Source organism: Ictalurus furcatus, chromosome 4, assembly GCF_023375685.1.
Source record: "Ictalurus furcatus strain D&B chromosome 4, Billie_1.0, whole genome shotgun sequence".
In the NCBI taxonomy this organism is placed as follows: Eukaryota; Metazoa; Chordata; class Actinopteri; order Siluriformes; family Ictaluridae; genus Ictalurus; species Ictalurus furcatus.
In genome coordinates this window covers 5,399,006-5,421,012 of record NC_071258.1, presented here as the reverse complement: position 1 = coordinate 5,421,012, position 22,007 = coordinate 5,399,006, and the positions used below count along the sequence as shown (strand labels likewise).

Genomic DNA, 22,007 nt, shown 5'->3' with positions numbered 1-22,007 from the left:
TTTGTACCGACATCAACAGTAACCGTGGAGTAATGATTAAACAGTTCTTTAATGGAGACTTTTTGTAGGAAACTGGCTTTATATTAGAACCGTTTGAAAGACGTTATAGGTTCAGTTACTGGTTGCAAGTTTCATATTATTTGTTCGTAATTATACATTTAGAAATTTATATACAGATCATAGCAAAATCCCTTTGTCCTGCCCTGTTCATGACACGCACACTCCTCGTCGTCGTTCTCACTTGTCTGCTCGGACGAAAGAATAGAAAACGCTGTCTTTCTGCTCCAGGAGGACATCGGGTCTGTCGTATTCCAGAATGGCTCCACGCTTCATCACGATGACCACGTCTGAGCCCAGGATGGTGTGCACACGATGCTGCAGCATAATACACAATATATTACATACAGTTCAGGTCATACGTTTACATACCGTATGCCTCGCAGATTCTGCAGACTGTTAATAGCTAAACAAATCATTTAAAATTGCATTTAGTTTCTTATTGAGTCCCGCCCTGAATGCGCTATTTCACCTAACAGATGTTTACATATAGTCCACAAGACACGATAATAACTGAATTTACACAAACGAACCAGTTCAAAAGTTTACACACGCTTGATTCTTAATCCTGTGTGTCGTTACCTGGGTGATCAACGACTGTGTTTATGTTCTGTGAGAGTTGTTCATGAGTCCTTTGTCTGTCCTGAGCAGTTAACCCGCCCACTGTTCTTCAAAAAAATCCTCCAGGTCCTGCACATTCTTTACTTTTCCAGCATCTTCTGCATATTTGACCTTTCTCCGACAGCTGCTATATGATGTTCAGATTCATCTTTTCACACTGAGGACAACTGAGTGACTTGTACACGACTATTACAAAAGGTCCAAACGTTCACTGATGCTCAAGAAGGCAACACGATACATTAAGAGCCAGGGGGGTGTAAACTTTTGAACAGGATGACCGGTGTCAATTGTTATTATTTTGTCTTCTGGGAAACATGTAAATATCTTATGTAGATTCTGAAGGGCGGTATTAAATGAAAAAATAAGATCTTTAAACAAACTAATAACAATTCTTGAAATTCTTGTTTCTTGGAGTGATGATTAGATTGTTTCTTTGACTATACGAGACATTTTTTTAAAAATGGATCCTCAAATTATTCAATGGGTTCTTCGCTTGATACATTCTTAGATTCTTTGATAGATTTATTCTTAGAAAGACTCGTATTGGTTTTTTTTAAATTATTATTCTTAAAAATATAATTTCTTAAATTATTCTTCCGTTAACAGATTGTTTGATAAATTGATTCCCTGATTTCTTCTTTGACATTCACAGACAGAGTTGAGGGAAAGCAGAGCACGGTGTTTGCTGGTGGACGAGGACTAATGATCACTTTGTACTGCTAGATCACATTTAAGCAGACACTTACAGCAATGTTTACGACCGTCCGATCTGCAAAAGCAGTCATAACGACTTTTTGTAGAATGCTCTCCTGTTCGGAAGAAGAAGGGGGTCGAAGGTTAGAGCACTTTATTATTGTTCTACGTATTGTGAGATATGTATTGTGCATAGGATCTCTCACAGTGGCCATGTCGATCGACGCTGTGGCTTCATCCATGATGAGGATGCTGCTCTTCCTCACAAACGCTCGGGCCAGACAGAAGAGCTGCCGTTGCCCCTGGCTGAAGTTTTCTCCTCCCTCTGTCACCATGGTGTCTAAGATACGGACAGGGCAATCTGATTAAGCTTTATTCAGGTTCGCTCTAATGGCAAGAAATCCTGAGAATTAGTCGCAAAATAGCAAACTGTCTGAACAGGGCCAAAACTGTAATCAGTACTGAATGTTTATTGAACTATTGATGATCAGGAAATACTACTATTAACTTATACAGGCATTTCTTGTGCATAAATGTATTTTATTCTGTGAGGTAAGTTGCTGAATTTACAAAAATAGACTGGAAAAAGTATGAAAAAATAAATTATTCTTGTTTAGATTTTTTTTTAAGTAGATTCTTTAATTCTCAGAATGCTTCTTTCATTGATTCATTCGTGGAAAAAAAAAAGTATAAATATAAATGATAGTTATAATGCAATGTACTTAAAATGTGGTCTAATGATTTAGACTACCAATCTTCGTTCTAATGCTTCATTCTTAGATAGATTCTTTAACAGATTCACTCACTGAAGGATTCTCTGATTCTTACAATGATTCTTTGATTGGTTATAATGCAATTATAGTTATATTTGATATACATTCGCATACGTTATATTTATATATCAATTGCAATTATAATTATAATGCAATGTACTTACAAGGTGGTCTAATGATTAAATGCCAAGCTTCATTCTTAGATAGATTCTTCAACAGATTCACTCACTGAATGATTCTCTGATTCTTACAATGATTCCAGCGCTTCCAAAACCAAAGTCAAATCAATGCTATAATTTAGTGTGTAAGCTTAATTTTTGTACTGTAGAATGTTCTGCTGTACAGCTGATCTAGCAGGACAGCATGTCATCAATATGTGAATTGACGTAAATCCCTTTAAAGCAGGGGTGGGCAATCTTATCCGGAAAGGGCCGGTGTGGGTGCAGGTTTTTATTCCAACCAAGCAGGAGCTACACCTGATTCCACCTGTTTAATCACTTGATCTTGACTTTCAATAGATTCAGGTGTGGCTTCTGCTTGGTTGGAATGAAAACCTGCACTCACACCAGCCCTTTCCGGATAAGATTGCCCACCCCTGCTTTAAAGTGATGCGTCGGTGAACAAGGATGTCTAACTTTGGCAATTAGTTTTGTCCTTGAATCTTCCTATCCGTTTTTTTTTCTTTTCTTTTCTTTCCCTGTGTCCTCAGAGAGAAGAGCTACGAAGCAAGGAGATGAGCAAAGAACGGAGAAATACCCGAGGTCTCACCTAGTCCTCCAGGTAAAGCTTCCACCACGGGTGTGAGCTGAGCGATATCCAGAGCTTCCCACAGCATCCGGTCAGTGGCCTTTCTCTCTGGATCTAGATTAAATCTAAAACAAAACCAAAGACATTAGCAGTCAGTGAAAGAGCACGTATTGACAAATCATTCCAAACGATCCTACCTAAGATTTCTGTTGGATTACCTGATAGCCTACCTATCTAATGGCCCATCTCTGATACTGTAGCTTTGCTCTAGCAAAACAAAATGGAGATTCTAGTATTCAATGGCATAGTTAGAAGATCAATAAGACTCACCGAATTGTTCCACTGAATAAAATAGGGTCCTGAAGAATGATAGAAAATTTGGAGCGCAGGGTTTGAAGGGGCAGTTTAGCGATATCAATCCCATCAATAATAATTCGACCTTGAAGAAAATTACAGAATGTCACCAAGCCTAGAAGATGACGGTATAATACTGAGGAATAGAAAAAAAAAAAAAAAAAAAGTTTACCCTCGCATGTGTCTACCATTCGAAAAAGAGCCAAGGAGAAGGAAGACTTTCCACTTCCTGTTCGTCCACATATCCCCACCTGTATAGATACAGAACTACAGAATATAACTGATGGGAATGTCTTTGAGTGTATAAGAAAGCAAGTATCACCTTGAGTGGGTTATAATGCTGTTGCCTTTTGTCCAGGTTTGATGTGAGCATGGACACGCTTTAGGACGGGTTTTAGGCTGCTATCATATCTCACGCTCAGGTTCTTTATTTGGATCTCGCCATATTTGGGCCAACCTGCTGGAACCTGGGCTGGAGCTGGAACATCAAAACAAAGAAATAATCAGTGAAGTCCTTGTGCATTGCACCTAATTACCTGAATTCAATTCATGTAGATAAACAAATGATGTGACAAATATTGTATTATGTGTGTATTATATCACAACATGCAATATGTCCTACAATCAACAGTGTCCAGGTGAATTCCCGGATATCTATCACAAAGCATATATATCTATCAAATATACAGTATGTAAACTATTAACTCTTTTTATCAGAGGCCAAAAAAAAGGAATTTCTGCCTGAATTCAGCATTAAATTTATTTGTGATGTCACACTCCACAGTAGACACTCGCACCTTTAAGAATCAGGTTTTTTTTTTTAAATAAATATTTCTTTTTTTTTTTTTTTTTACCTAACTAAATAGGTTTAAATGTTCCATTTGGCTGAAAAGAACACCAGTGTACTGCATGAAAAGGTAAAATTACACAATAACTTTTATTTCTGGTGGTAACACTGCGGGGGCGGGGGGGGGGGGGGGTTGGGGGGAGGAAATAGAATAATGATGACTAAACTAAAACTAAACAATGACATTAAAAGAAAGTAGTTGAATAACTCAATCTGGCGCATTAGATTAGAATTTAAGCTTTCAGCAGGAGAGTAGATCTCCAGAATGGTTGGACACCAATGTAGCCAATGATAAAATATCTGCTTAGAGGATAAAAAAAAAATGATGTGGATCATTGATATCCAGCCAATCAGGAGAAAGAAGAGTCTCTGTTTGTCTCTCGATCATTTTGACTCTCAATACAAAGGCCTTCCAGTTGTTCTGCCAAACCTGATTCAGTTCTATTCACAAAATATGGAAAAGTTCATAGAGGTGAATACTTATGCAAGGCACTGAAGATCTTCCATCAAACCCTTGCATTTAGGATGCACTCAATATACGACTTTCATTTCTCATCTACGCACTCATTTCTCCATCGTAGTTCTCAGGCTCTGTGTTGAGCAGACTGCTGATCCTCTTCACACAGCCGAGTTGTACTTCCATATCAGCCAGGTTACGCACCATCCAGTTCAGGTAGTTCGATACCTGTTATATCAGGTACGGAACTATGTTTTAGAATTTGCAGAAAACTATGTGAGAGTATTGTTTAATGTGTGTTGGGCAGGAAGTTTTACCATGAGAGCGTAGGTGAGGCCCAGACCCACTAATCCAGCTGAGAGCTCACTGCTGATTGAAGCCACGGCTGCTATCAGCACTACAAACGCCCCGATGTACTCCTGATGAGTCAAGAATAAATCTGTTACTACAGTCGTGCCATGAGAAGGGCCTTAGGTTTGTACATATGGACTGCAGTCTTTAGTTCCGTCCACAGTATTTCAGAACACTGATTTGGGGTCAGGCAAGTATTTCTGTTTGGCTTTGCCAGAGCCATATCTCCCTGCAGTTCTCACCTGGTTTCCCACTAAAGCTAAGCAGGGTTGAGCCTGGACAGTATCTGGGATGGGAAAAGTAAGGTTGCTGCTGGAAGTGGTATTAGTGAGGCCAGCAGGTGGTGCTCATCCTGTGGTCTGTGTGGGTCCTAATACCCCAGTACAGTGACAGGGACTCTATACAGTAAAAACAGCACCGTCTTTCGGATGAGACGTTAACCTGAGGTCCTGACTCGCTGTGGTCACTAAAAATCCCAGCACACTTTTCGTAAAAGAGTAGGGGTATAACCCCAGTGCCCTGGCAAAATTCCCCCATTAGCCCTTATCCTATCATTGCACCTTAATAATCTCCATCCCTGAATTGGCTACATCACTCTCCTCTCCGCTAATAGCTGGTGTGTGGTGGGTGTTCTGGCGCACTGTGGCTGTGGTCGAATCATCTAGGTGGATGCTACACACTGGTGGTGGTTTGAGGAGATTCCACAACCCCCCCCCCTATACAATGTAAAGAGCTTTGAATGTCTAGAAAAGCGCTATATAAATCTAAGGAATTATTATTAAATAATTATTATTATTGTTTGGATGTTTGTTAAGGGTCATTTTCTTGTTGAAAATTCAAGCCTTAACCTTGTGGCAGATGCAGCCAGGTTTTCAGCTAATATATCCTTCTGCTTAACTATGTAAAAATCCAAATGAAAAGCAAAATATTTGTTAAATGTACATTAAATGCAGGAATGCAATGTAGCAAATTAGGGAGAATTGACCAAAATGGAAGAAAACTGACTAAGCTATATACAGTATATATATATATATATATATATATATATATATATATATATATATATATATATATATATATATATATATTTTTTTTTTTTTTTTTTTTAAATAATCCTAGCATAAATCTTACTAAAGCAATTGTATGGTCAGCTGACAAACATCAAAACATTACTGAGCACAGTAAGTCATCATGTACGGTATATCACTATTAAATGACTGTATTATGATATGTCTTAATATTTATTTCTGACATGCCTTTATTTGTTGACCTATTAACTGATGGATTGATTTTACCATGCGAACTTCGAGCCAGCGATTGGCTGCTGTGAGAAAGAGCGAGGCGATGTTATTGGCATCGGTGTATTCCAAAAGTCTCTTCTTAAATCTTTGTTCGTGTCTGCAACCAAACAGGAATCAAGTAATTGTCTAGATAAACTCATTACCCATGAAGATAATCCGTAATTCTTCTGTAATTCTTCTTTTTAACCTGTAAGTGTGTGTAGTGTACCTAAAGGCTCTGATGGTGGTGAGACCCTCTATAGTCACTGAGTAGTGGGACAGCAGGGGGATCTGGGTGCTGTCCTCTAACTGCTGCAGATCCCTAGAAATACACACACACACACAATGCTCATTCTCTATAGCGTTGAAAATGTTGATAAATGTTGTAAATTATGTTCATGATCTATCTGATTTATTGTATATTAAGTGACACCTACAAAACTCCATAAAAGGCAAAGCTCACAGAGATCTGAAAACAACAAAATGACTACTAAACAACGGATTGAGCTATTACAGTAATGCAGCTTAGCCACTGCAGTGTGTCAACTACCATAAATACACACTCCTTTTTTTAAATTTTTTTTTTATTTATTTTTTTCTTTATACAGCGACATTTCTTTTGTCTTACGTGAATGTCTAGGTTTATTTGTCCTCTTCCATGCATTACTTTTGGATGGCTTTGCTTCGTCATTTATAAGAAACGGCCAAGTTTCACACCATTTTCATTAAATCCGTGAATGCATTTGAAACAAATAAATGTTTTGAACATGACAGAATAATCCATTTGTAAAAAAAAATTGCACTGATTTGAAGCCAATCAGTCTTTAGATTAGTGAGTCTTCCAGGGGAGGAGCTCTCGGAGGACACAAACTTTTTTTTTTCTGAAGTAAACGGATTTTCATGAATACCAAATTTCTTGTGTAAAATCTCCTGCAAACGATTTATGCACCAATTTTTTTTTACCACTAAAAAAAATTAACATTCATTCAGAATTGTTGGTAGATAGCCCTTTTAGTACTAACTCTATTTTCCTAAATTCAGGAAGTCACAAAAATGATCAAGCATTTAAGCTCAAATTAAAATCCTGACTGCCATCATGAATCATACACTGATGATGCATTGACCAGCCACTGGAGAACCCACCTGGATGCCACCCGGAAGTACTTCTGAATAAAATAGCAGATGATAGCCAGTGGGAGCAGAGCGATGAGGAAGACCGGGGTGATGTAAGATATGATGCCCACCGCTGACACACACAGAAGAGTGGAGCGGCTCAAACACTCCATGGTACCCGGGATGTGCTAGGTTTAATTCAATTCAGTTTAGTAGTGTAGTGATTTTAAAGAAATACTCCAACATTTTTCAATTAAAACCTATATATCCACATATGTCTTCAAGACAGAAGAGTTTATGCTTTGTAGTCTTATTTATTTTTGTCTCAGTGAGAAAAAAAGAGAAGCTCTCTCTGAACAAGTGCCCTTAGATTATAATGCCATTATAATCATGTTGTATTATAAAATACTATAAATAAGTAGTTCTTTCTTTCCTCACTACAAAGAAACTTAGCAATTATTGTTAACCCTTTACTGCATGGTGCTGCCATATGGGAACAATTAATTTAGTTCCAATTTTTTGATGAGCAATAGTACAAAACTACTGTTTTTCCATGTAACTGGAAAAAAAGGGGACTTTAACTCTGACATAATAAATAATAATAAAAAAAAGCCATTTCACATGACCAGGAAGTGCTGTTTGCAAATGTGATTCATTTTTCACTATTTAGGCAAAACTCCCCTACTTTCTTTTCAAGTTGTTTTTATATATTTTTATTCTTGAACTAATTCAAGTTTAAAAAAAAAAAAATAATAATAAAAAATCCATATTTTTTATGTAAATGTAATAATTAATGCAGTAGATGGTTAATTGTAATTGCACACAATACAAATATGGTTGCTAGAAATTAGTATGGAAAATGCTAAAGTATTCCTTTAATAACATAAATGACTAAATGTGAAAACCTCCCCACTGAGTGGTACTAGTTGTTGATAAAAATGCACATGAAAAAAAAAAAAAAAGACAAATATGACCTTCATTACCTGATCAATGATGTTGATGTCACCAGAGAATCGGTTAAGAATATTCCCGAGAGGAGTCGTCTCAAACAACCTGAAATGTTACTCGAATAATAAACATCTACAAAATAACTGCAGGATATTGTATTTCATCTTTAAATCATTGCTCAGCATTAGAAAATTCTGTTGTTTGTTGTGGAAACCAGTACCTCATCGGCGCGAGGATGATGATATGGAGAAGACTGCAGTGGAGCTCCTGAGCGACCCGGAGTCCCGTCCACTCCACGGCCACAGAGGTGATCAAACATAACACGATACCCAGAAAACACAAGACACAAAACACCTGCAGGTACAGAGAATGACTCAGCACACAGTCCTGGGGCCAGAGGGAAAGCGTGAGAGAGAGAGAAATTGGTGGACAAAATATAAATTTTAAAGTAATAGTTCAGCAAGAAAAGACACTTCTGTAGTTTTGCACTAGCGCTATGAGGCTAATGTAACTAATGTAAGTCATAACATTATGATGATATGATTGACATTATGATTATAATCTGCATGTCTGAATTGGTTTCTGATGCTGCATAAGGCAATGTTATTTATAAAATAGACAAAGGATATTGCATAGCTATTATTATTATTATTATTATTATTATTATTATTATTAATTTTACAAATTGCTAGATTATGAAACTTACAAATGCTATTATTAAGCCAAATAATGCCTTTTCAGGTGAGTGTGGGATAGTTTAGATATGCAGTTCCTATTAATTGAAATCCCATAGCCTCATATGAAAACATATTCAAAAAAATATTTTGGATTTATTTACCCCTACGTGTTAAGTAATACATTAACTAACAAACATATACTATCATGTACTTAAGCTGGTCGTTATACACGCATGAATTCATGAGACTCACGTCATAGTTAAGGTTAGCTCTTCATTAGTTTGTGATTAGTACATGCCTTAACTCATCATTAATACATTCAGGTGTTAGTGCATGATTTATTCATGTACTATTATTGTAAAGTGTTACTGAAATTCCCCTACATTCATTATGTCTTCATGACACTCACCTAAATTTCACACCATGGAGAAGAATTAGACATGATGAAGTCCATGAACAGCAAGAAACTATTATTGTCCAAGATATTCAAACTGATCTGGTTGACTGAAAACCTTCATAGACATCGACATTCCTCACCTGTGTAGATGTGCAGTTCCTCTCTGTACTGTCAGTACGAGCTGTGATGGCCTGAGACGTCCAGTGGGCGAGCCAGTAGTCTATCGCTAGCATGAGTGAGTGTTTGGTGAGCTGTGACAGGATGAGCAGCGGAAGCAGCAGGAGGCCAGCTGTTCGCAGGTACGTCCCCAAAGGGCCCCATAGCATTGTGTTCCTCTGACGCAGCTCGGCTGTCAGGCTGTCCTCATCTGTACATAGGGAACCGTCTGTGGGGACAAAACACTACGGTCAGACTGGTGTTCTTCACTTCACAGGGGTTTAGTGTAGTGGCAGAAATTTTTTAAACATCTTCAAGAGTTGATACATGTAGTAATGCAACGATGCTCTTCATGCACAGCAAAAGCCTCATTGTTAAATGAACAGCAACTTTGAGTTGAGTTTATGCAGATGAAACTGAAATAACACCAAAGAGGTTGTTGAGATTTGTACACAGAAGCAGCGCAGGCTATAACAGTGGTATTCAAGTGAAATTTATGAAGGTCCAGTTGATATAACTCCTTGCTTGCAAAGGTCTGGAAATGGAATTAACATGACTGAATGGTGACAGCAGTTACCTTTTAATGTTTAACCATTTGGCCTTATTAACTTTAAGAGAAAGAAAAAAAAAAAAGAGCTTGGTGTGGGAACCACTGTTTATCGCTAAATAACTTCCACAAATGGATAATTAGTACTTTTAAAAAATGTTAGTGATGGCAAATGCTGTGGTGTTCGAGCTATTAAAAAAAACTCCAGGACATGTTTTTGTTTGAAAATAAATAACTTCAGTATAGTAACAGTAACTCCGTTTTGTGTCGGGTTAGGTTTTATTCCTTACTTACTGTATATTATATTACAGCATACTATATTAATATTCGACATATTGTAAACTCTTTCAACTTTTATGTTCAAATTTATTTTTGTGACACCTAATACACTAATAGCTTTATTTTGTCCTAGGGGTGTGCAAACTTTTGCTTTCTACTGTATGTATAACGATGAAAAATTTGGTTATAAATGACATACTTTCATACAATCATTAAAATACTTATAAATCCACACTTGTGTTGCCTGTATATGGTCAATACATCTGAACTGTGAAGAAAAAAAAAAATTATTTCAAATTGATTTTTCATTCATAATTCCTAAACATCCCAAGCCTAAGTGCTTCATTGTGCGAGAGAAGATGCAGAGAAGCATGCCATTCCAACCTTTAACCTCTCTGACAGTCAGAGAAGAGGCTGGAGATATCCCAAAAGTCCACACAGGGGAAGCCATGATGGAAAAAACAACAACAGATATAGAGCACAGTACAACTTTAAGCACGCACACACACACACACCGCACAAAAATGAAAGCACTGTAAGAACAGGATACAGTAAAAGCTTTGTTAGTCATTCATTCCCTTATGGATACTGGTAACATATAAAGATGATCTTAGGGATGTTTTACAAACTAGTCTTAAAACTATTACATTTAAGGGTGTACCTATTCTGTATACTAGTGTGATAGTATACCCTGATAAGCAACTCTGAAATAGTCATAGCATTACATTTAGATTGGATTTATCCATTTAGAAGTATAGATTGATGACGTCACACATAATATTATTTCCTTATGTAGCATTCACCTTAATATGTGGTAGAAGATTTGCCATAATTTCTAAAACAGGGTGAAAATCATGGTATGAATTGATTCTAGAAGATTCCAGAACCATATAATGTAATACCTGCACTACACATTATATCTGCAGTGTCGAACGGTATTTTAAAGGCCTATAACGGAACTTATTACGACTCGCTTCTGAATCTGTCCAGTTAACGACTACAAACGTCATTGACGTGTGGATTCGTGTCGGTCATTGCGGGCTTCATTTTATTCACTGATGGAATGAATAAGTATTGATTATCTTTAAAACATCTCCTGTAGTGTTTTTGTTTGAGCGGGTAACATATTTGTCATTTCTGATGTGCATATACATGTTGAGTCTTTACCTTCTTCCTCATCCTCTGTGGCAAGTGTGTCTCTGGAGTACATCCTCCTGAAACTCTTCCTCTTCAGCTCCACAGAGTTCTCCTGTTAGGAAAAAAAAATAAATAAAAAAACAGAGTCCATGGTGAACCTTTCTCAGTAAACCTGACATCTGGCCACTGGGGAATTAAATGTAAACCTGGAAAATGATTTATTTTTTTTCGTTCCATTCAGGGATCAAATTTTCTACACTGCTCAATTAGTGCAACAGCTCTCTATATGGGCCAAACATCCATTTCTTTGATAGAAAAATGCTTGAAAAGTGAATACAATTTTGAAAATGCCCGCATTTGTTTCTCACTCAAGTTGGTGATTTGGATTCCTATAGAGGAACGAATTAAATAACCCTTTAAGGTGTTAGATTGATGGGGGCACGGTGGCTTAGGTTAGCACTTTTGCCTCGCACTGCTGGGGTTGGGGGCTCGAATCCCACCTCTGCTCTGTACGTAGAGCTTGCATGTTCTCCCCATGTTTTGGGGGTTTCCTCTGGATACTCTGGTTTCCTCCCCCAGTCCAAAGACATGCATTGTAGGCTGATTGGCATTACTAAATTGTCCGTGGTGTGTGAATGGGTGTGTGATTGTGCTCTGTGATGGGTTGGCAGCTCGTCCAGGGTGTACCCCACCTTGTGCCTCGAGTTCCCTGGCATAGGCTCCAGGCCCCCCGTGACCCTGTGTAGGATAAGCAGTATGGAAAATGGATGGATGGAATGTATGGATGTACTACTGGCATAACCACGTGTTCCTATAGAATAATTTGTAATTGTCTGCTCTCAAGTTCAAAACCATATGTATAACAAATATTACACCAAACTGCAGTCAAACAGTTAATATATAATAATATTAAAAATACTAATTGTTATAGAGACAAGAAAAAAGAGCAAAAGTGGAAGCACTATATACCATGGACTGCTATTACACCAGTCACAAATCACTGTCAAAATTCATTTCTGATGACCTCTGTGGAAGGATTAAGCTTAAGATATGAAATCAGGTCAAACAATGAGACATTTTACTGCCTTCATGTTGTCACACTGATTTGCAGTCCACTTTTCCTCCCAACAAATTCACCATTCCTTAACCTCATAGAAGAGGTGGAAAGCTTATCATTTCATCACCTTATCTTTTCTGTTCATCAGGGTTTTCCAGTGTTCAAACAGCTCAGGCTCGGCACACTGGATGTCCTTTAAGGTGCCTTGTGTCTGGACTGTCCCATCCTTCATAGCTATAATCTTAGGGATCGTAGAAAGAAAATATAATATATGTATGGAGTAATATACTATAATAAATTCATGGTGTGAGAACAGTACAAAAAAAAACAACCCCACAAACAGCAGATGATAAAGAAAGCTAGACTAGATGAAGTCAAATCTACAGTCAGATGCATAAGACTACACTTGGAAACGTCTTTTTCTTTTTTTAAACCTTCTTTCGCCTTAATAGACTGGTAACACTATGATATCACTTTGCATGAAGTGGAGAAGTGTGCACAAGCTTTCAATCAGCTTCTGTACTTTAGAGTCAGATCAGTAGCGCATGGCAGCTCAAAGAGACAGATCCAAACTTGTTTTTTGGACATGAACATGGCGTTAAAACCTCCCAGACGATACTGTAGACTTTGCATCCTCCATCCATCATTAAGCTGAATTATCATCAATAAGCTATAAGGAGTTTCTGCGTTACTGGGTGCTCTCAGTTAATCAGCAATTTCATGTGAGTTGCCAGTTTGTCCACACAAGCACATTTTAAGAATTGGTAGGGCCATAAATAGTGTAATATGTTACACATACTTATTATTTTGCAAATTTATTACACTGATTTATTTACTTTCATTGTTAGCAGTTAAGTGAAGTGCAGTTTGGTGCGTTATTTGCTGCACAAATATATACTGTATATATTAGATGTGTGGTTCTCACCCAGTCTGCATGTGGTAAGTACTGCAGTTTGTGTGTGACCAGCACCACCGTCCTTTTCTCCTGTCTGAGGAACTTTAGAATTCCCTCCAACATCAGGTGGTCACTCAGGTGGATGTCCAGGGCTGAGAATGGATCATCCTAACGATAACAGACAATTGTATCGGTTTGTATACACTAGGGATGTAACCAAATACAGTTAATTTGGCATGAACAGATAGTGTTCTAAGTGGATATAAATACAAGGCGCACAAGTGGAAGGTGTTTATTTTCATGAAGGTGGTCAGATAGGACGCTCACAAGACAAACAAAAAGCATGTTCATTACCATAAACATTTACCTCTGCATTCATTCATCCTTAGTACCTGCCCGGTCAGGGCCACAGGGGTTAGGGTATTAGTTTGTTTATATTCAGTTTAGGTCATGCTTACTTGGCATTTAAATTTGAATACAAATACAGATATGGATATTTGTAGCAATAGAAATCGAATCATCCATGCATGGATGTTTATCATTATCACTGAATGAGTGAAATAAGTGCTACTAAAGTCTAGATTTTGTGAATTTCTAAACCGAATAGGTTTCTCTGCCCACCTAGAGCATGGCTAATATGAGACATACAGTACTGTATATTTGGTCTTTTTTTGTAGCCTTTTTTTCCTTTTATTTTTATTTATTTATTTTTTTTGAAGGTTTAGGTGATAACTTGCAGGAATTGTTTGGAGGCAATTACTACTCCCCATCTGCCATCCACACATGGCTATAACACGGCCGGGATTCAAACTCACATTTCCTGATAATATGGGGAACGCTTAAAATACTGAGCCACACGGGACCCTATACCTCTTTTTTTTTAAGTATACATCTCAATACAGCCTAAAGCTGGTTTTAGACTGTGTGATTACAGCAGTCTTTTAAGATTACTACTTATACTGTACAAGACGATCCGAATAAAATCATGGCTGAATTCTCTGTGTGAACAGACTGTATGTAAACATGTTCGTACTCACCAAGAACACCACTTTAGATTGCTGATAAAGAGCTCTGGCTACACTGATACGCTGCCGCTGGCCACCAGACAGAATAATGCCCTGAGAAAGAGACAGAGAAACCTGAACAAATACACATGCGTACACATATATATACAACCAACACGCACACAAATACATACCCTCTCTCCGACCACCGTTTGATCTCCTTGGGGAAGTGTGTCGATATCAGGCTGGAGCTGGCATGCTTCGATCACTTCTGCATACCTGAAGAGAAAATGTATTTAAATGACTATGCAAATTTGCTGTCTTCTGATCTTCATGAATATCGTTTTTACTGCCAATATTTACTCCCTGTCTTCTGCATATAATTCATTCATTCTCCACTCCTATAAGAAGGTTGAAAGTTCTTCTAAACGGAAGACATCAAATACTATTGGAGTGTCAAACTGACACTATTTGCCTGCAGCACAACTTGCATAAGCTTCAGTGCACTTTTCAATGATTTTGCGGGACATCTAGGGCACTTAATAAGGAAATCTCGTGGAGGATTTAATATGGCAGGTCACCCATTTTGCAAAGGGGCTTTAAAGCCCTATTCAAGCAGCATTAGTTTCACATGTGTAGGCAAGGCAATACAAATATACACACCATATTTACACTTTTTTTTTTTTAAATACTGACATATATTAATGTAATACATATAAGCCTACATATAATGCATCCACCTACAGTATATTCTCCATTATGAATCACATTATTCACAAACCAGAAAGAGACAACTATTAAATAAATATGGAAAAGAAACTTAAACTAGCCAATGACATAAAGAATTTACATAAACATTTTTACTCAAATATGTTAGTCATTTACGCAGAAAACTTTTTCGAAAACTAAATTTACACTGTACATACATTTAGCATTGACCGCAAACCGAGCTCCGCTATATTGACAAATGTCTCAAACTGTGTCACAACTCACAATCTCATAACTGTAAGAAAATTCGGACTTCCAAAGTGATGAACATCAGAAATGTGTGAACACACATTAACCTTCATTTTTGCTCTTCTCCAGTGACTGTTGCTAGTCTTGACTTTAGAGAAACTGATATTTGGACTTATATTTGACCAATTTTAAATGAAAATTTCTGGAATCAAGAAAGAGTAGACAAAAGAGTCGAATATCAGCCATTATTAGCAAGTAACATTGATATAAACTGTAATCATTTGGCCATCACATGTGTGACATTAGCATTATCATGTCAGAACATAACCTGCCTTCGGAACACGTTAGCCATGGAGTGTAAATTACTATAGTGATGAACACCGGTAAAAGCCAGGGTTGGCACAAACTAAACTGAAACTGACCTGGCTAGCCACCTAAACCAGCTTCATTGTAGAGGCCCCAGGACTATTTGTCCCTAAATATCCCTCATGTATGCCCAAATATCACTGAGCAAGAGTCTCTACAAAAAAAAAGCTTTTAGTGTAAAAATTGCTTTGGGTCAGATGACTTCACTCCATACTGTTTTCACATGGGAACTAGCTATTATAATGACAGAAAATAAGGCCTACTGGAGTAGGCCACTGAAGAGACATATAAGTATTGTACTAGAGATGTCACCTTGAGAAAAAAAAAAAAAAAAACCATCTAAATACAGCTTCAGAGACTGCAAAGATTGTCTTTCTATTTCAGAATAGACCCTATCCTCGAATATCCTTCTCCACAGGTTTACAGAAATATCCAACAACCCTAAAACCATCACTTAGCTCACTTAGCTCATAGCTCATTCTTTTATTATTAAGACTTTTAACATTGTAAGTACATGCAATTTTAAAATCATTGGTATACATCAGTGGCTGATACTCACAATACAAAAAAGCTTAGGAAAAAGGATTAAGTATTAGAGTAGTGTAAGCAAGAAATGACGTTTGTGTTTATTGGGTTCTAACGGCTAAAAATCCACAAGCGTGGAAAAATTTTTGGTCATTTCCCAGAAGGCAATTTTCTGTGTAGACAAAGGCGTTTCAATTTGTTTTCAAGGTCGAGATGGAAACCGGCAGAATGAGGTATTGTGTTTGTGCAGAGAAGTGTGCTTGCTCTGCTGAAGCACAGCACACATTTCTATCTATCAGCAGCCCTGGCTTTTCACATGACTAACCATGAAGAGAAGGAAACAGGAAGAACACTGGTAACTACTCAGTCAGAGGTGTATTGCTCTGTACCTTTTCTTGTTAGGGGCCATGTCGAACAAGATGTTCTCCTCCACTGTGGCATTGAGGAGCCATGGCCTCTGGGAAGCATAGGCCACTGAAGCTCTCTTCCTACAAATCAGAGCCATGTAGTGTCATGTAGGAATAGTAATGTACTGAAACTGAATCAATAATTTGCTTGCGCTGAACTGTATATACATTACGTACTCGGGTGCTTTTGGGCCAGCAACATGATTAACAGACAACCTTGAGACAAGAGGAAAAGAAGATCATTCAAAAATTATCTTCTAGAAAAGAAAATGATTGCATTACAAATTAATTGATTCCCACCCCCCACCCCCCCCTTAATTTATTCATTTTTAATGTAATAATTTTTCTTCTGTAAACAGAGAGATATTAGATAATAGATAGATGTAGATCCAAAAGATTAATAGATAGTGCTAGTATTATACTGTATGTCTGATATGACTAGGGTTAAGATTAGTGGTTAGAGATTTGGGGTTAGAATTAAGGTTAAGGGTTAGAGCTTTGGGGTTAGGATTAAAGTTTAAGGTTAGAGGTTTGGGGTTAAGAGTAAGGTTTAGAGGTTTGGGGTTAGGGTTAAGATTAAGGTTTAGAGGTTTGAGGTTAGGATTAAGGTTTAAGGTTTAGAGGTTTGTGGTTAAGATTAAGGTTTAGAGGTTTGTGGTTAAGATTAAGGTTTAGAGGTTTGGGGATAGGATTAAGGTTTAGAGGTTTGAGATTAGGATTAAGGTTTAAGGTTAGAGGTTTGGGGTTAAGATTAAGGTTCAGAGGTTTGTGGTTAAGATTAAGGTTTAGAGATTTGGGGTTAGGATTAAGGTTTAGAGGTTTGTGGTTAGGATTAAGGTTAAGGGTTAGAGCTTTGGGGTTAAGATTAAGGTTTAGAGGTTTGGGGTTAGGATTAAGGTTTAGAGGTTTGGGGTTAGGGTTAAGATTTAGAGGTTTGGGGTTAGGGTTAAGATTAAGGTTTAGACGTTTGGGGTTAGGATTAAGGTTTAGAGGTTTGGGGTTAGGGTTAAGATTAAGGTTTAGAGGTTTGGGGTTAGGGTTAAGATTTAGAAGTTTGGGGTTAGGGTTAAGATTAAAGTTTAAGGTTAGAGGTTTGGGGTTAAGAGTAAGGTTTAGAGGTTTGGGGTTAGGGTTAAGATTAAGGTTTAGAGGTTTGAGGTTAGGATTAAGGTTTAAGGTTTATAGGTTTGTGGTTAAGATTAAGGTTTAGAGGTTTGTGGTTAGGATTAAGGTTTAGAGGTTTGAGATTAGGATTAAGTATTAAGGTTAGAGGTTTGGGGTTAATATTAAGGTTTAGACGTTTGGGGTTAGGATTAAGGTTTAGAGGTTTGGGGTTAGGGTTAAGATTAAGGTTTAGAGGTTTGGGGTTAGGGTTAAGATTTAGAAGTTTGGGGTTAGGGTTAAGATTAAGGTTTGGGGTTAGGATTAAGATTAAGATTTAGAGGTTTGGGGTTTGGGTCTTTCTTCTTTAGTACATTTCCCCCCTCTGTTACCAACATTTTTAAGGCAGAGAAATACTGTAATAATAGAAAGATATTTATTCATATGTAATCATTTTCTATAATATGGATGTCCTTCAGATGCAAAAATCTCAGGTCGGAGCCATATGCAAATTCCTGTACTAAACCTGTTAGTCTCTTCCTCTTCCTGATCTGGTAATCTGTTGGGTGTAAATACACAATATATAGAATTACCTTAAGTTAAATGAAAATTATATATAAACACAGCAAAGCAGTGGTTGATGAGTGATATGTGTGTTACTTGTTCCATGTCACACTTCCTGAGATCTTCTGCATTTCCCCCAGAGCAGCTAACAGTAGGGAGGATTTTCCACATCCTACCTGCCCTACAATCATAGTCAACGCACCTATAACACACACACACACACACACACACAATAAGGAATTACCTAGCAAAATGTACCATTTATCTTCAGTACTATTTATTTATCTTCCAAAACAACCCATTCTGGAACCCCAAGTCTATCCTGGGAACACTGGGAGCAAGATGGGAGTACACCCTGGATAGGGTGTCAGTCCATCACAGGGCACCTTGCACACACATTAACACCTAGGGACAATTTAGTATAGCTAGTCCACCTACTGCCATGTTTTTGGAAGGTGGGAGGAAACCAGGGAACCCAGAGGAACTGCACACCGACACGGAGAGAACATGGAAACCTCCACACAAATAGGGACCCTGGAGCTGTGAGGCTCAATAAACAACTTACCAAAAGGAACTTTTATGTCAATGTTGGTCAGAGTGGGACATCCCTGAGTCCAAGTAAAGTAGCCATTCACGATCTATGGTGTATAGTATAGTCATTATTTAACACTGATTCGAATAAAACCAACAGCTCTAGCTGGAAATGACTTGGAAACGATTTCTACCTTGAGACAGATATTCTCCTCATTTACAACAGACATGTTCAGGTTCAGATCCTGCTGTGGTAGCTTACTGTTCTTGTCCTGTTTGGCTTTGTTCTTCCGGTTAACCAGCTTTGAGGCCTGGAGCTGCAACATGTACTGGGAAAGGACAAACAGTAAGCTTAGTCTTGTTAATGCAGATTTGGTATTTGCCTTCACATGTGAATATTCTCTTGAAAATCGAAGCTTGTACTCACAACTGACTTTATGTTACTGTGGTTGTTTGTATCAGTTGGCGTGGGGGTTTTGGGCTCTTGATCAAGTTCAATCTCCTCACTAGCAAAGAACTCGCTAAGTTTCTGCACACTAAAACAGAGTTATAACACAAACACTTGGTCTTCTTCTAGAATATTTACCAAACGTGTAACATATTTCTTGGAAAGTATCCTTCTGTCAGTATAAAGGGATGCTTTACACTAAAGATTTGTAATGAACTACAAAAAAGTTTGAAGTTCAAAGACAAAGACTGCTAATTAATGCTGAAGGACCACACCTACCATTAAAACACTGACAAGCATATGAATTATAATGTTGCGATCATAATAACAAATGATAAGTTATGACACTTTGCCAAAGTGTCTCTTGAATGCTCCTAGGAGATGTACCTGACAGTAATCCTTATCATGTCTGGTATTCCGGGTTTACTAGTAATTAGTATAAGAAAACTTGAGTGTGTGCGTGTGAAAGGAAGGAAGGAAGGAAGGAAGGAAGGAAGGAAGGAAGTGATTAAGGAAATGCAGATGGAAGTGGGGAAGGAAAGAAGGAAGTGTTGAAGTGCGGAAAAAAGGAAGGAAGTGCGGAAGGAAAGAAGGAATTGTGGAAGGAAGTGTGTAGGAAGCGCTGAAGGAAGGAAGTGCAGAATGAAGCGCAAAAGGAAGGAAGGAAGGAAGGAAGGAGTCCCAACCCTTAAGCTTACACATATAAATTAAGTATAGCTTTTCCTTCATTTTCTTATGTAATCTAAATAATTTTTTTTTTCATAGATATTGCTTAATTATATCATGTCAGCTTTCAACTAAGCAGATTAAGGACAAAAGCATGTACTGTTATAGGAAAATGATCAGGGACTAGGTAGTGTGATATGGCTGTTATCACCATGAAGTTAGCTATTTTCATATAACAGCAGGACTTAATATTTCCATATAAATTCCTGAGATGTTGTGTTCCACTTATACCACAACTGGCCACGCCTTTTCACTCTCGTAAAGCTAACAGGACAAAAAACGAATGCAGCTCCCTACCGATCTCAAGAATTCAACAGTGCAACAGGGAAATTATGATTATGACCAGAGATGGTCAGTCACCTTACAAGTGCTTTAACAGTTGAGTGTAGTACACTAGAAAGCAGGAAGAGGGGCGTGACCAAGATGTGGAAGAGTGAGAGAGAAGCAAATGCCACAGCAGGAGAGAGAGCAGTGTCTGTAGAGCTGTGTACGTAGGCATGTACTACAAACGTCTGAGGAGACACAGCAAAATGCAAACAGTTTATATATTAGACATGATGTGTCAGTCAGGAGAGATCTGAGGCTTGGAAAGAGCAGCGAACTTACTGTAAGAACTGCTGCGATTGGAATGGCTGCATTAATGAAAACTGGAAGGAAAAAAGCACAGAGTTTAAGACTTTGTATTTCGAGAGCTCTCTCTTGGCTGGGAAATTAATAGGATGTCTTACTGCTCAGACCGTTGGCATTTTTAAAGCTCAACTTAAGAATTACTTTTTTAAACTTGCATTTGACTGCTGATGTCTACTTTTATTATTATTATTATTATTATTATTATTATTATTATTATTAACTTTTATCATTTTTTCTTTTTTCTGTGTACTGCTTATTTTGAGAAGCTGCTTTTAAAGGCGCGTTATAAAATAAAGTTTATTATTATTATTATTACTGGAGAGGGATGTGTAGAGGGCGAATGCTCGGAGGCTGGTCAGCTCTTTTTTTCTCGTCTCCTCCACACTGGATCTAAAGATGTGCTCCCAAGCATATAATTTCAGCAGCTTGATGCCCCTCAACATCTCATTAGTCTTCTTCAGTCTCTCACTGGAGTACTCCTGCAACACACATACACACACACACACACACACACCCCAAACACACAAAATGTGTGTTTCATGGTGTGGTTTCATGGATCCTTTGCAAAGAACCCTTGCTCCAGTGTATAATCTCACTTGCATGTAGTTAGAGTAATAATTTATAATCCCACTATCCAGGGTCACACAGAAGATGACGGGTTCCCGTTTGAGTCTGGATTCTCTCAACGTTTCATCTTTATGTATTTTCAGAGCGTTTTTTTTTTACTTGCCATTGTTACATTTGGCTTGCTCAGTAGGTATATAAATTATATCTGCATCTGGATTTCTCTAAAGCTGCTTTGTGACAGAGGCTAATGTTAAAAATGCTATGCAAATTAAAATTGCATTGAATTTTAATGCAATTCAATTAAATTGAATTGCATTTAAATGCAATTTAAACTCAATTAAATTCAATTGAGTTGAATTTTGTCATACAGGGGAGGTAAATCATGACCCACCTCTTTTGCTCATGGTTGTGTGAGATCATGGTCTACTGCAAGTCTTCTTCAACTTGTGAGATTTTATCATTTATATCTTGCGGTTATGCTTGAAATACCAACACTAACTCCAAACGCTGGCTTGTTCTATTCTGTGTTCACTTCTAACAAAGTAGGATTGGCCCAAATATTGTCACATCAAATTTTTTCCCCCCCGTGTCATGTGAACACAAAAATCAGATTTTTTGTTTTGATCCATGCTGAGCCAAGCTAACTTTTTTATTTTATTTCACACACCAGGACAAATCAGATTTATTTCTTAAATCCGATTTTTAGACTGAGCATTGCAAATGATTTCAAATTACAAGTGACCACGTCCAACCTGATTGTTCAGACTGTAATTACATTGACTTGCATTTGCCCAA

At 37.7% G+C, this 22,007-nt stretch overlaps 1 protein-coding gene across 1 annotated transcript in view; it reads right to left on the bottom strand.

Moving 5' to 3' along the window:
- Positions 1-50: 50 nt before the first annotated feature.
- abcc8b (ATP-binding cassette, sub-family C (CFTR/MRP), member 8b) overlaps positions 51-22,007 on the bottom strand; it is a 33,593-nt gene continuing 11,636 nt past the window's right edge. The window contains exons 11-40 of the mRNA XM_053622632.1: positions 20,962-21,124; positions 20,622-20,662; positions 20,376-20,527; positions 19,269-19,377; positions 19,036-19,170; positions 18,876-18,948; positions 18,407-18,512; positions 18,273-18,305; positions 16,823-16,861; positions 16,628-16,726; positions 14,585-14,669; positions 14,424-14,525; positions 13,417-13,554; positions 12,619-12,732; positions 11,465-11,546; positions 9,456-9,700; positions 8,462-8,628; positions 8,277-8,346; positions 7,324-7,481; positions 6,410-6,502; positions 6,196-6,298; positions 4,867-4,968; positions 4,657-4,777; positions 3,593-3,723; positions 3,418-3,496; positions 3,222-3,330; positions 2,913-3,016; positions 1,578-1,711; positions 1,425-1,487; positions 51-375 (exon numbers count right to left, since the gene is read on the bottom strand). Of these exons, the coding sequence (XP_053478607.1) occupies positions 238-375; positions 1,425-1,487; positions 1,578-1,711; positions 2,913-3,016; positions 3,222-3,330; positions 3,418-3,496; positions 3,593-3,723; positions 4,657-4,777; positions 4,867-4,968; positions 6,196-6,298; positions 6,410-6,502; positions 7,324-7,481; positions 8,277-8,346; positions 8,462-8,628; positions 9,456-9,700; positions 11,465-11,546; positions 12,619-12,732; positions 13,417-13,554; positions 14,424-14,525; positions 14,585-14,669; positions 16,628-16,726; positions 16,823-16,861; positions 18,273-18,305; positions 18,407-18,512; positions 18,876-18,948; positions 19,036-19,170; positions 19,269-19,377; positions 20,376-20,527; positions 20,622-20,662; positions 20,962-21,124 (3,288 nt within the window). The 3' untranslated portion in view covers positions 51-237. The remainder of the gene's footprint in view (positions 376-1,424; positions 1,488-1,577; positions 1,712-2,912; positions 3,017-3,221; positions 3,331-3,417; positions 3,497-3,592; positions 3,724-4,656; positions 4,778-4,866; positions 4,969-6,195; positions 6,299-6,409; positions 6,503-7,323; positions 7,482-8,276; positions 8,347-8,461; positions 8,629-9,455; positions 9,701-11,464; positions 11,547-12,618; positions 12,733-13,416; positions 13,555-14,423; positions 14,526-14,584; positions 14,670-16,627; positions 16,727-16,822; positions 16,862-18,272; positions 18,306-18,406; positions 18,513-18,875; positions 18,949-19,035; positions 19,171-19,268; positions 19,378-20,375; positions 20,528-20,621; positions 20,663-20,961; positions 21,125-22,007) is intronic.